The sequence below is a fragment of the Ranitomeya imitator genome, chromosome 1, assembly GCF_032444005.1.
Source record: "Ranitomeya imitator isolate aRanImi1 chromosome 1, aRanImi1.pri, whole genome shotgun sequence".
NCBI lineage: Eukaryota > Metazoa > Chordata > Amphibia > Anura > Dendrobatidae > Ranitomeya > Ranitomeya imitator.
This window is the reverse complement of record NC_091282.1, coordinates 401,157,848-401,173,328: the sequence shown is the minus strand read 5'-3', so window position 1 is coordinate 401,173,328 and position 15,481 is coordinate 401,157,848. Positions and strand designations below refer to the sequence as shown.

Genomic DNA, 15,481 nt, shown 5'->3' with positions numbered 1-15,481 from the left:
CCGTACCTTGTGTTGTGGCCCTGAATGGTATTACATCTGTCTCTTTCGCTAATTATTGTGCATCATCTAAGTACCAAATGACAAGATTATACTGACCATTTTTATGTGTCTGATTAAGTCAAGTTACATTTTCCTTAAATCTGAGATCACTTGTAGTCGATGCAATGGAAATGATGCATGCATGGCTTTTTTTTACATTCTCACGTAATAATTCTTAGGGCCTGTTTCAGTAAAAAAAATAATAACACACTTTTTCTTCTTTTTTTTTACTTGTGGTATTCATTGCCATTTTTAGTGCCAAATTATTCAAAATGGCACAGGTAAGTTCTAGGATTTTGCTCAAAATCAAAATACTCTTTATTTGTGTCTTTTGCCTTTTTTTAAAGGTAAAAAACACTAAATCACTAAATCGGTCCGCGCAAGGGGGGGAGGGTAGGATTGGAGTACATTTGTGCAGAAAACAATGAAAATAGACTTAAAAATAGGCAAAATTGATGAGAAATTGATGCGAAACAAAAAAACGCCCCAAAAAATAAAAGGATAAACATTAAGCCCAATTCCAAAAAATGCAATAATGATTTTGTCCCTTAATATTTTAAATGGAATCTGCCAACAGTTTTTTTTTACCCCAAACTAATGTCATCTATGGAAAGTCACTGTTATGTTGATTAAATCAATACCTTTGTTTTAGAAATCCATCAGCAATTTTTTTTTAAATGTGTCGCAAGTGCATCTGAGTTGGCCCTGCACTGAAAGCTCACCGGCCTTTCTTCTTATTACCAAACCTGCCTCCTGTCAGTGACTGACTGGTCCCTGGGGCAGCGCATGCGCTAATCGTCATGCAACATTATCCGGACCTTTTTGCGCATGCGCCACCCCAGGAAATGACAGCGCCTGCACGAGACTTCATGCAGTGGAGGCAAGAGTGACCTATGAGTCACTGACAGAAGGCAGGCAATGGGAGGGGAAATAGAGAAACAGGCCGGAAAGCTGTAGGTGCTGTGCCAACCTCACTGCACTTGCTGTTTACTTGCAAAAAACATTTGCTGACACATTTCTCAAAAAACAGGAACAGGAATTTTTAAAACAAAGGAATGGATTTAATCAACATAGCAGCGACTTTACATAGATGACATTAGTTTGGGGTAGAAATACCTGATGACAGGTTTCTATTAAGAGATAAACCTGCATTTGTAAACTGTAAGGACATCGCTTATGCCCCAATACCATACCTTGGCTTTATTATTTGTCTGGAGTAAGGGACGTAAGAGCTACCAGATAGGATATAGTGTAGGGGCAAATTTATTCGCACATCCCATTCCATCAGCCGGGACAGTGATCTGTTGACACTGTAATGGGAGAGGGAGTACCACCTATTACCTGATGGCGCCTGTGACTCTCTTTGATTACAATAGCAAAGACTGACCGTCACTTCTAAACAGAACATGTGTGAACAGAGGCTTACTAAGACTGTCCATCTCCATCGTTATTTGATTAGCCAGCCTGGCACAACGTCATTGTTGAACGTGAAGAAGAGTCACGGACGTGAATGGAATGGAACATGCGAATCGATTCGCATCAACTCTAATAGGATAGTAAAAAGCTTTCCTGTCCTTCTTTTTTCCCAACACCAGATTTTGGCAAATCAGCTAAGACTTTATCCTGTAAGCAAATTCGGACAACATGTTCCTCTTTTATTGTATACTTGTAGCAACGTCATGTCAGGTCCTGTGAATACATGCTTATTTTCCTGTGACTAGTTGTAGTGATTTGACAAATAGTCATCTAAACTGTGATGTGTTTCCTCTAGGTATGACTACCAGGAAGATGGATTTTGTCAGCCCTACAGGGGTTTTGCATGTGCCAGGTTCATTGGAAACAGAAGCATTTATGTGGAATCCCTCCAGATGCAGGGGGAGATTGAAAACCGAATTACTGGTAAGTGCCGCAAAGCCCTAGAATGATCATTTGTTTTAGCGCACAGACCCAAAATTACATATTTAAAGGGACACTGTCACCTGAATTTGTAGGGAACAATCTTCAGCCATAGAGGCAGGGTTTTTGGGCGTTTGATTCACCATTTCCTTACCCGCTGGCTGCATGCTGGCTGCAATATTGGATTGAAGTTCATTCTCTGTCCTCCATAGGACACGCCTGTGCAAGGTAAGATTGCCTTGTGCAGGCATGTACTATGGAGGACAGAGAATGAACTTCAATCCAATATTGCAGCCAGCATGCAGCCAGCGGGTAAGGAAAGGGTGAATCAAACACCCCAAAACCCCGCCTCCATGGCTGAAGATTGTTCCCTCCAAATTCAGGTGACAGTGTCCCTTTAATTTATGTTTAAAGATGTTGAAAGTAGATCAGACATTTGTGGAAACTCTTTAAGATAATGTTTGGTAAAAAAAGGGATATTATTACTATAGTACACATTCCTAATGAACTTATTGTATTAAATAGTTTGAGATTCACAAATCTTCATAAGTTTAACAGCAACAGTGGACATTTCTTTGTCTGGAAGTTTATGAGGACATTTTAATATTCTTGCTTTCCTTTTGACATGGACTATTTAGCGTAATGTTTGGCGCCCTCTAATGTTAAGAACTTGAAAAAACCTTTTGAGCATTTTTTGTATAATGTGAGTTGTATAATTGTGCTATATAAATGACTGAAATAGCACAAACCTATCTACAAATAAAAAGAATTCGGCAGCACTCTGTATACTCTAAGATGTATTCAAACATTGAATATATGAAATTAAGACTACATTACTGCTATATAGAATATAGTTATAAAATGAAGCGGGGCCACAGGAGATGTTCGGAAGTGCAACGCTGTGGGGTGATGCTGTGAATCCCATCCCAGGCTGCTAGGAGGGAGTGGGGACTCGCAGCATCGCCCCGCAGTGTTGCACCTCCGAATACCCCCTATTCCCATCCCAGGGCCTGCAGCATCACCCGTCTCCTGTCGCTGCCGCCTCCCTTGCCCAGTAAGCTACATTTGGACTATAAGACACACAAAAAGTGCATCCTATAGTCCTAAAAATGCTGTACTTTCAGACACATTATTTTCGATGAAAGATAGTAGAATCGCGGCCAACCGTTTTGAGCCGAAACAAAGTTTGGTTTCCACAGTTTTTCTGCTTTAGTGTTTTTAGATCTTTTAGTTGCATGTTTCTTTGGTTACTGATGCACAATTATAAGTATTTCATAAGTTTTTACATGTTTACTGGCAAATACATCAAGTGTATGTAAAGACTCAATATTTACAGTGATGACCTTTGTTATTCAAGACTTCTGCAATTTCCCCTGGCATGCTGGATATTGGCTTCTAGGCCAAATCCTGAGTAATGACAGCCCATTGTAGTCTAATCAGTGCTTGGAGTTGATCACAATTTCCGTGTTTTTGTTCGTCCACCTGCTTTTTTGAGGATTACCCACATGTTCTCAATGGGACTGAGATCTGGGGAGTTTCTTGTTAGGTGAACATTTAATAAAAAGTTTTTTTTTTTAAATTTTACATAAATCTCTACATGACAATTTGCAAAACCAGAGATACCTGATATATAAATGTATCTATTACACAAATGCAGCTTTCATCTATCTCTTCATGAGAAAAAAATGTGCTTTTTGTTCCTAACCATAGAGTATCAAGTAGAGGTGAGCTAAAAGATTTACAGGAACCTAGGCCACAGGCCATGTTGATAGTCCACGGCCACTGGATCAAAGACCTTCGATCTTCATTCTACCTCATGGAAACCCCAACAGCTATTTTGTTTAGTAGGCCCATTGCAACATCATGCGTGTGTCACACTGGGCCTTCAACTCAAATGAAAAGTTGGGGGTGCCGGCAGGTGGGAAGAGGTTTTCAGATTTCTGGTATAGCAATGTGGCCGGTAGATCAGACAATGGCGGACATACCATTAGTGCAACCTGTGCAAACACAGAGGGAACCAAGAGCAGGTAGAATTGTGCATTATGATGAGTTATTGGATAGCAAAGAGCTCATGTGTTGTTTTTACACAGGAGCCCTATTTTTGTCTGTGTCTGTTCCTGAAATCAGGGTACTGAAAATGTTTTTCTTCAACACTAGTTTCCAATGCATATGAAAGTTACTTGAAATGCTATAATTTTTAACATGTATTTCAAGATTTGATAAAATATTTTATTTTCCTTTTTAGCGGCATTTACTATGATTGGAACATCAACCCACCTCTCTGACCAATGTTCCCAGTTTGCTATCCCATCTTTCTGTCATTTTGTGTTCCCCCTGTGTGATGACCGATCCCGCACTCCAAAGTCTAGAGAATTGTGTAGGGATGAGTGTGAAGTACTGGAAAATGACCTGTGCCATCAGGAATACAACATCGCCCGTTCAAATCCTGCTATACTGATGCAACTTCACCTCCCAAACTGCGAAGAGCTTCCTCTGCCTGAGAGCCCCGAGGCTGCAAACTGCATGAGGATCGGAATCCCAATGGAGAGAATGAACAGATGTAAGTTTGCAGCGCGGCGTGTGTGGCTGTCAAACATCTTTCTCTGATTAGGAAGGAACCCTTCTTAAGGCTGGTAAAGTTCTGAAGCCTGGCTACCATCTGAACTCTATGTTGGTGTTGTGTCTTGGAGCAAGGTCATAGGTGTTCATGAATGTGCCCTCTCCCATCAGGCTTTTAGACTGTGAGAGGGGCCCACCTAGGAATATTTTCTCTGATTAGCATGAGATAGTACAGCAAGAGACCCATGTCTGCATCTTGTTTGTAAACAGCCTTCAAAGACAGCTTGGTTGATGTATAACATTGTCTATTTCTGTTCTGTGGTTAGCCCTCATGTTTAGTGCGTGTAAATGCCGTGACATTCGCACCAGATGTGCAGGGTTAGTATAAAATCCAGGGCTAAAACTAGCTACAAATGATTGAAAAAGAAAATAACTCAAAGTATCACCCAAAGCTTAGCAAGGGTCCCTAACAGGGATTATTTTGTAGTTTTGCTCAACCATTTACACACAAATAGGATATACCTGACAATAAAAGGCAGCACCCAAAATGTCTTAAAGGAAGTAGACACCTGTTGGGTTGCGTTCACACATTTTTTTTTAGGTAGGTAAGCTCCGTAAACCTCCTGAAACAGTGATAAATAGATGCTAAAAAGAATGAATGTATGCATTTGTATTTAAAAATGACTTGCTGTGCGTGTGTTCAGTCTTTTGAGCTTCCTTGGACTGCTTCAGTCTTCCAAGACACCGAGCGATTAGAAGAAGTGACCTAACCATTCTTCAGACGGCTTCTGCATGGAAGCGGCTCACTAGTTTATACAATACAAGTAAAAAAAAACACTTTCTGACAAAAACATTCCAAAAATGTACAGTATATGAATATGAATAAATGTATGTGTATATGAATACAAGATGCTGGAGTGTCCTGAAAGTGTGTTTCTCCCAAAAACTTGGCGGGTTTGCACACTTCTAAAAGAAGTCGTATGCACATACTCTTGGATTTGCTTCAGAAAATTTCTACATTAAAAATCACTAAGAAATCTGCACCAAACTGTACCAATTTTGATGTACATGTGGATTTGATGTTGCTACAGATGATTTTAAGGGGGGAAAAAAGTCAACATATATACAGTATATACTCGTGTTAAAGTAGACCCGAGTATAAGCCGAGGCACATAATTTTGCCATGAAAAACTGGGAAAACGTATTGACTCAAGTATAAGCCAGGTATGCATTGTCCCCTCATCCCTATCCTGGTATGCATGGCTCTTCATCCCTGTCCTAGTATGCATGGTTCCTCATTGCTATCCTGGTATGCATGGTTCCTCAACCCCATCCTTGTCTGCGTGGCTCCTTATCCCCATCTTTGTATGGCTCCTTATCTCCATCCTTGTCTGCCTGGCTCCCTATCCCCATCCTTGTCTGCATAGCTCCTCATCCCTAGCTTGGTATTCATGGTTTTTCATCCCTATCCTGGTATGCATGGCTCTTCATCCCTGTCCTAGTATGCATGGTTCCTCATTGCTATCCTGGTATGCATGGTTCCTCAACTCCATCCTTGTATGCATAGCTCCTTATCCCCATCTTTGTATGCATGGCCCTCTATCCCCATCCTTGTCTGCATGGCTCCTCATCCCTATCCTGGTATTCATGGTTTTTCATCCCTATCCTTGTATGCATGGCTCCTCATCCCTTTCCTTGTCTGCATGGCTCCTTATCCCCATCCTTGTATGCATGGTTCCTCATCCCTATCCTGGTATGCATGGTTCCTCATCCCTATCCTTGTATGCATGGCCCCCATGAAAAAAGCATTAAAAAATCCTACTTACCTTCCCTGCGTGCCCTCGCTGCATCTTCTTCCGCTGCCCACAGCTCCAGTTGCCGGGCGATCACGTGTCCTTGCTCATTAAAGTAATGAATATTCACTCCATTCCACGCTTATGGGAGTGGAGAGAGGCGAATTAAGTAGCACGCACCCGTTATAGCCCGGCAGCTGCTGGAAGCCGGCGGCTGTAACTGTGCACCATAAGAGAAATTAATATTCACTGCCCGTATGGTGAATATTTATTTCTCTTTAGCAGCAGACACAGGCGTTATCCGCAGCCGCTGGCTCCTGCCTCCTGTGACCCGCCTTCAGCCGCTCCCCTTCCCCGGAGTCTTCTGGGACAATGACAATTTGTATAAGCCGAGGGGACATTTTCAGCATAAAAAATGTGCTGAAAAACTCAGCTTATACTCGAGTATATACTGTATGTACTTGTGCTATTCTATAAAATAATCTTTTCTTCATGTGCAATGAGAAATAAGTTTTGGTACATCAAGTCCTATTTCCTGCACCCAAAAGGAAGCAGCTGCCAATTGTCTGTTTGTTGGTCAAAGTTTAAGAAAAGTAGTGTACTGTTTTCATGTTAACATTCTTTACATCCCTCTTATAGATCAACAGTGTTACAATGGTACTGGGACTGATTATCGAGGGTCAGTCACTGTCACGAAGTCTGGACACCAATGCCAGTCATGGAACAATCAGTCTCCACACACTCACCAGCTGTCAGCTGTTGAATATCCAGAGATTGGAGGAGGGCACGCATACTGCCGCAATCCTGGCGGACAGATGGAAGGTCCCTGGTGCTTCACCCTTAACAAGAATGTGCGCGTAGAGCTGTGTGATGTGCCTGCTTGCCGTATGTACCAGACTTCTCCATGATATATTCCTATATAAATAATGTTTCACCTTTCTTGAGGTATTTTAATTATGGCTAGGACCTTTGCTTATAAACGCCCCTTATTTTTCATATGGTAGTAGACATGACTTTTTTTATGTTAGCAGGCTTTTATTTTTCTAAATTCTGCTTTTCATTTTAAAAGTCAAAGTATTATAGTTGTGTTTCAATAATAAGAGTTTAAATGAGAATAAAGCTGTACCATAACAGTATATAACCTATAGGGCAAGTGGTAATATACAGGAAAATACTTCCACATGGTATCAAGGTCAATTTGAGTAGTAATTGTATACTTGTAGTATTATGTAAATTGATTATTTTTCAATAAAAAAAAATTCCTAAGGATAAGGTTTGATTGCATGTGAAACTCCGGTGGCCCCAAATCCCTGTTCTTGTCAAAAGGTTTAGATGAGCATGCAGAATAGATAGAATATATACTTTCACCCAGTTTTGCAATGCTTCCATTCATTCTTTGAACTATTTTGACTTTCACCCTTTAATTTTGCTTCTTTAAATTATTATTTTGAAAGTGTGAAACTTTCTTATTTTCCATTATATATGTATAATTTTCATATTTACTTATCAAGAATGAGCAGATGAATGAAAGTTGCATATAGTCATGATTATTGATCTTTTACTGTTTACAGGTACCAGAGAAAATACAAAGATGGAAATCCTTTATATCTTGGTTCCCAGCATTGCCATTCCACTGGTCATTGCTTGCCTCTTCTTCTTAGTTTGTATGTGTAGAAACAAACAAAAAGCATCAGCTGCAACCCCTCAGAGACGTCAGCTGATGGCCTCACCCAGCCAAGACATGGAGATGCCCCTTATGAACCAGCACAAGCAACAGGTAGAGTTACATTATATTCTGGATTATAGATTACTGAGCTTAACCGCACATTATAAATTACAGTAAATGACTACTTATCCTGCTGAAGCTGTAACCTTGTTAAAGTCTAAGACTCGACAAAATGGATTTATATAATCTATTATGATCATTGATAGATGTGTGCAAGTGCATTCATTCAATTTTCTAATATATTTTTCATTTTCATCATTGTTAGGTTAAAGTAAAAGAGATAAACCTGTCCACTGTAAGGTTTATGGAAGAGCTGGGAGAGGACCGCTTTGGGAAGGTATACAAGGGACATCTCTTTGGCACTGCTCCTGGAGAACAGACACAGACTGTTGCTATAAAGACATTAAAAGACAAGGTTGAAGTGGCCCTTCGAGAGGAATTCAAACATGAAGCTATGATGAGGTCTAGGCTGCAACATCCCAATATTGTTTGTCTTCTTGGTACTGTCACCAAAGAGCAGCCCATGAGTATGATATTTAGTTATTCTCCACTTAGTGACCTCCATGAATTTCTTGTCATGAGATCTCCAAACTCTGATGTAGGAAGTACAGATGATGACAAGACCGTGAAATCAACTTTGGAACCAGCAGATTTTCTCCACATTGTAACTCAGATCGCCTCAGGAATGGAGTATCTTTCAAGTCATCATGTCGTGCACAAAGACCTGGCTGCCAGAAATATTTTAGTGTTTGATAAGTTGACAGTTAAAATTTCCGATCTTGGTCTTTTCCGAGAAGTGTATTCAGCGGATTACTATAAATTAGTTGGAAATTCACTTCTTCCCATAAGATGGATGTCTCCAGAAGCGGTTGCTTATGGCAAGTGTACCATTGATTCTGATATTTGGTCTTATGGAGTCATGATGTGGGAAATCTTCAGCTACGGTCTACAGCCATATTGTGGGTGTTCCAATCAAGATGTTGTTGAAATGATAAGAAATCGACAGCTGTTGCAGTGCCCATATGAGTGCCCTGCTTGGATTTATTCCCTTATGCTTGAATGTTGGAATGAGTTCCCTGCGAGAAGACCTAGGTTTAAAGACATTCACACTAGACTAAGAACATGGGAAAATATGTCTAACTACAACAGTTCTGCACAAACATCTGGTGCAAGTAATACCACACAGACAAGTTCCCTCAGCACAAGCCCGGTTAGTAATGTCAGCAATGCTAGATATGTTGACCTCAAGCCTAAAGGACGGCCATTAACTCAGCCACAATTTTTACCAATGAAGGGACAGATAAGGCCCATGGTGCCACCTCCTCAACTCTACATTCCAGTCAATGGCTATCAGCATCTGGGTGCTTATTTTTATCCAGTTCAAATACCAATGCAAATGGCTCCCCAGCAAATGCCTCCACAGATTATCCCAAAACCTGGATCTCACCATAGTGGGAGTGGTTCAACCAGCACCGGATACGTAACAACTGCGCCATCAAATAATTCCATGGCTGATAGAGTTGCCCTTCTTGCTGATGGCAGTGATGAAGCACATGTAACAGGCGAGGACGTATCACAAAATCCTGTTCAGGAGGAGGAGGAAGGCTCTGTACCAGAGACGGAATTACTGGGTGATAATGATACATCTCCGCTAGATGAAACAGATATTCAGTCAGAAGCTTAAATACTGCTTTTATTTCTTCAAGGCTTGAATGGTACAACAGACTGATTGCGATAAATCATGCGGTGCCTTTATTCCAAGCTAGAGCCATAAACCCTAGTTTGTTTTATCTTGATGTTAACAGCAGCAACACACAAGATTTTGGATATCAACACTATTATAATAGGAAATGTAAAGTACTGTTGCTGTGCAACATACGGCTGAGTACAAGAGCACAACATGTGTAACCCAGACTGACTGTAAGTTTAGTGGAATGTGCCTATGCCAATTTTTAAGGATCAAAGAGAGTATCATTAATGGACTTAACACAGTAACTCCTTGTATGTACACATTGAGATATTTCCCAGGAATTTTCTTGCACATGTGAGCCGCACCAATGATGATTTTCTACAATGATGTGAAATGCAACCAGTAGAGAGTATCTCATAACTCTACATTTCAGAAATCATATTGCTTTTGGTTAATCACCACTTAATAGATCACCCTCTCTATATGTTAGTAGGGAGCCAAAGGTTGAATGGTGTAACAATTCACTAACTTGACAAATTTCTCTGGATTTATTGAGACTGAAGAGCTGTTAGTATTTTTTTATTTTTTCATTTTAGTTTAGTGTTTAACTAGACTTGAACACAGATATGAAATACTGCTGAAGCACCCATCAAAATGTAGGGACTTTGAAGTCAACCGCAGTGAAAGCCAAAAAGACATGAAAGTGTGAACGTAGAAGGCGGCAGCATTGTGTAGGGTGCTGTTCTGGTTCTTCCTTTTTGCAAAGTAAATCATGTACAGCCGTTTAAATGTAATTTATGTTCTGTCACGTTTTATATACCTTTGTAAAAGAATGGAAGTGTTTTGATCAGAAGACCTTTATAATTTAACTGTTTACAGTGTCATCCTAGAAGTCAATTTTTTTATATAATGTCCACTTTTTTTATTATAAATGTGTAAACAGGTCAATTCATTTCATACCTTTGTTTCTGTAAAACTCACAAACTGCACGGTCGTATCACAGTGCATCTTGTCACTTGAGTTCTGTAAATTCAGAAACGTGTTTTTAATAAAGGTTTTGCATAAAATGGTGAATACATTTATTTTAGTGTATGTTGCATACGAAAGCATTCGCAAACAAAGCTGAGCTCCTCTCAGCTGATTTATAGCCACAGACCACATCAAAGTTGAATATGCAGGGAAACAAAGAGCCAATCAAAACAAAATGGTGCAAAATTATTTATGAAACCAAATTGCCAAAGTGATTTTTAGCCCAAAATATATGCATTTAGTTACAATTGAGATTGACAACCCATTTAATATTAAAATTAGCCATAAAGCTTATTTATGTACAAAAATATTTTTACTTACACAGTTCTAACCAGTTCTATACCAAGAGAATAACAACACAATGTAAATATTCAAACAATATGGCCAGACAATGGAAAATACTCTACTGGAATTTGTAATGAGCACCCAATTTCCACCTTCTATAGTTATGACTGCAGCAAGGTGAATCAGCAATAACCTACTAGAAAATATATTGAAATACAGCAGAGTTAAAGGGGTTGTCCGGTCTTAAACTATAAGTCTGCAGTCACCTTACGTGACTTGTGAGGATTCTCCTGTGCCCAGAAAAACGGTCATATGGTACAAACAAAGAAACAAGTATCACTCCAATAATGCACACCACATATAAAAATAGGAGACAAAATATTGAAAAAGCACAAGATTTTATTGAAACACTACATAAAACATAATAAAAACAGCAAACAAAAAGCCCTGTCCATAACGATCAATGCAAGGTACAATAATACATACAGACTACAATGGATGATATAACATGCAATGCTGTAAACCTGCCTATACCCTAGATAGAGTAGGGAAATACAGCAGAGTTAAAGGGGTTGTCCGGTCTTAAACTAGAAGTCTGCAGTCACCTTACGTGACTTGTGAGGATTCTCCTGTGCCCAGAAAAACGGTCATGTGAACACAAGAATACGATATGTGGCCACATTCCAATTTCATATGCGCGGCTTTGCTCAATGCCAGTGTATTGAGCAAGTAGAGAACAAGACCGGCACATCCAAGCTAGCGTGAACAGGCGCCAACAAAAAAAAACCATCTAAGTTGAAAAATGATAAAGGTTGCACCATTATTTACCAAGAATCATTACTCTAGAATATTGAAAATGCATTACTGCCATAGAAAATAGGAAAAAAGTGCTATATAATGTACACATTAAATATTTATCTGCAAAAATTGCTATGAAAAAAGGAAGGTACTTTGCGCATAAATTGGCCAATGTATGTGAGCCCAATTGCCATGTCAGAGCGTCCTTCGTACTTGAGTCCCTGTCCTGTATTGTCACCTCTCCTGGGCAAAAAAGCGTACAATTTATGGGTCAGGCGTGGATCAGCTAACTACTTAAAATCACCTGTGGCTTTTGGGAGTGAGAGTGCACGTGTCCAAAAAGGCTTAATACAAATAGAGAACAAGACCAGCACATCCAAGCTAGTGTGAACAGGCGCCAAACAAAAAAAAACATCTAAGTTGAAAAACGATAAAGGTTGCATGATTGTTTACCAAGAATGATTACTCTAGAATATTGAAAATGCATTACTGCCATAGAAAATAGGAAAAAAGCGCTATATAATGTACGCACGAATGAAATATTTATCTGCAAAAATTGCTATGAAAAAAGGAAGGTACTTCGTGCATAAATTGGCCAATGTATGTGAGCCCAATTGCCACGTCAAGGCGTCCTTCGTAATTGGGTCCCTGTCGTGGCAACTGACGTCTTGACGTGGCAATTGGGCTCACATACATTGGCCAATTTATGCGCGAAGTACCTTCCTTTTTTCATAGCAATTTTTGCAGATATATCCAGGAAATCTGTGTTACTTATGGCTCATAAATTCCACCACTATTTCTTTTGATACCTATATATATTTTTTTGTTTTTCAGTTTCCCCTCTTGCCAATGTAAGATGGCAGTAGTCTGCTCATTTCTATGAGGGCATAGAAGCCATGTGTAGCTTTATCAAAAAATACTTTGATAAAAAATATAACTATTATAAAGAATTATAATAGACCCGAAAAAAATCAAAAGAAGTGTTACATAAAAGAAAATTAGTTATAACTTTTTGAGGTCTGTTACACAGCTACATAGGTTGAAAAAAGACCTAGATCAATCAAGTTCAACCTTTCTCCACCAATTGTTCATTTTGTCAGTAAATTACCTATAACCTGCTATATTATGCATATTGAGGAAATCATCCAGCCCCTTTTTTAAAAGCTGTCATAGTGTCTGTCATTACTACCTCTTGTGGTACGGCATTCCACAGTCTGACTGCTCTAACTGTAAAGAACCCTTTCCTATTTAGCTGCCGGGATCGTCTTTCTTCCACCCGTAATGAGTGTCACCTAGTCCTTAGTATGGTCCTTGGAAGGAATAAGTAATGCACCAGTCCTTTGTACTGACCACACATATATTTATACATGTAAATGAGATCTCCTCTCAGGCGTCTTTTTTCTAAGCTAAACAAGCCCAACTTTTCCAACCTCTAATCATATGAGAGGCCTTCCATCCCTTGTAATAATCTAGTTGCCCACCTTTGAACTGACTAACTTCTGAATGTCCTTTTTTAAATGTGGAGCCCAAAACTGGATCTCATATTCTAAATGTGGGATTTTATCTCTCTTTTTATACACCCTAAAATCTTGTTTGCTTTTGCGTCTGCTTCTTGACATTGAATACTGCCTCTCTCAGCTTACTTATAACCAGAATACAAGTCCTTCTCCTGTTCTGTAGTCCCGAGTATACTCCCATTTAATGTATATGCAGCAATAGGACTACTGTCTTAGGTGTATTACTCTACTTTTATCTACATTAAACCTCTTTTGCAAAGTGTTTGCCCATTCAGACATCTTATCCAGATCCTTTTGCAAGGTCAGATTTTAGTATCCTACATAGTTTTGTGTTGTCAGTAAAGACTGACACTTTAAGGTACCGTCACACTACTTACTAACTGTTACTATGTTATGTTACACTAAGCGACGCTGCAGCGATACCGACAACGATGTCGATCGCTGCAGCGTCGCTGTTTGGTCGCTGGAGAGCTATCACACAGACAGCTCTCCAGTGACCAACGATCCCGAAGTCCCCGGGTAACCAGGGTAAATATCGGGTTACTAAGGGCAGGGCCGCGCTTAGTAACCCGATGTTTACCCTGGTTACCGTTGTAAATGTAAAAAAAAAACCACTACATACTTATATTCCCGGTGTCTGGTCATGTCCCTCGCCGTCAGCTTCCCGCACTGACTGAGCGCCGGCCGTAAAGTACAGCGGTGACGTCACCGCTGTGCTGTACTTTACGGCTGGCCGGCGCTCACCAGTCAGTGCGGGAAGCTGAAGGCGAGGGACATGACCAGACACCGGGAATGAAAGTATGTAGTGTTTTTTTTTTACATTTACAACGGTAACCAGGGTAAACATCGGGTTACTAAGCGCGGCCCTGCGCTTAGTAACCCGATATTTACCCTGGTTACCAGTGAAGACATCGCTAAATCGGCGTCACACATGCCGATTCAGCGATGTCAGCGGGAGATCCAGCGACAAAATAAAGTGCTGGACTTTCCCCAGCGACCAACGATCTCCCTGCAGGGGCCTGATCGTTGGTCGCTGTCACACATAACGATTTCGTTAACGATATCGTTGCTACGTCACAAAAAGCAATGATATCGTTAATGATATCGTTATGTGTGACGGTACCTTTACTCTCAATCCAATCCAAATTGTAATTAACAAAGAGGTTAAAAAGAGTCAGTCCTAGCACAGATCCCTGCAGTCCCCACTGCTGACTACATCCCATTCAGAGAACGTACCATTTATAACGGCTCTTTGTTTCCTGTCATTTAGCCAATTCCTTACCCATCTGCATATAGTTTCCCCCAGTCCCTGCTTCTGTAGCTTCAGTATAAGGCTGTTATGTAGTACTGTATCAAATGCCTTTACAAAGTCCAGATAAATCACATCAGCTGCATTACCAACATCCAGATTTGCACTTACCTCCTCATAGAAACCCAACATGTTAGTTAGACATGACCTATCTTTCATGAATCCATACTGATTGTCAGTTATTATATTATTCTCTGCAATATATTTCTGCAGGTCATCTCTTATAATGCCCTCAAACATTTTCCACACTACTAATGTCTGAATTTCCTGGCTCCACCTTCTTACCTTTCTTAAATATCGGTACCACATCAGCCACCTTGTGGCACCACCACTGTTACAAGAGAGTCTAAGAATATAAGGTACAGCGGTCTGTCTTTTACAGATTCCCTCAGTATCCGTGGATGAATGCCATCTGGGCTGGGGGATTTGTCAATGTGTAATTTGTTCAGACGCAGGCGTACTTCTTACTGTGTTAAACTAGTTATATCAGGTGGTGAACTTTGATTTTTGCCTTGTTGAATGATCTCTGGAACAGTTAGTTCATTGGTGAACACGGATGAAAAGTGCCTGTTTAATATAACAGCCTTTTCTTTGTCCTCTATTATTATCTTGTTATTATAGTCTTTCAAGGCGCCTATACCATCTTTTTTTTACTTTTTGGCATTGATGTATTTATTAAATTTTGGGGGATTTATTTTAATGTTTTTGGTGATTTGTTGATTTGTTTCTCTGTAGATAACTTTGCCAGTTTGATTTCTTTTTTACATTTCTTACTTAGATCTTTATTCTCCTGAAATCCTATTTCTGTATGCTCTGCCTTCAAGATTTTGAATGCGCTTT

The 15,481-nt window shown here is 39.9% G+C and overlaps 1 protein-coding gene across 1 annotated transcript in view; it reads left to right on the top strand.

The window, feature by feature from the left end:
- The window catches only part of ROR2 (receptor tyrosine kinase like orphan receptor 2), a 291,391-nt gene extending 280,621 nt beyond the window's left edge, over positions 1-10,770 (top strand). Inside the window, exons 5-9 of the mRNA XM_069762335.1 lie at positions 1,811-1,938; positions 4,181-4,495; positions 6,927-7,172; positions 7,859-8,064; positions 8,279-10,770. Of these exons, the coding sequence (XP_069618436.1) occupies positions 1,811-1,938; positions 4,181-4,495; positions 6,927-7,172; positions 7,859-8,064; positions 8,279-9,697 (2,314 nt within the window). The 3' untranslated portion in view covers positions 9,698-10,770. The remainder of the gene's footprint in view (positions 1-1,810; positions 1,939-4,180; positions 4,496-6,926; positions 7,173-7,858; positions 8,065-8,278) is intronic.
- Positions 10,771-15,481: the final 4,711 nt, after the last annotated feature.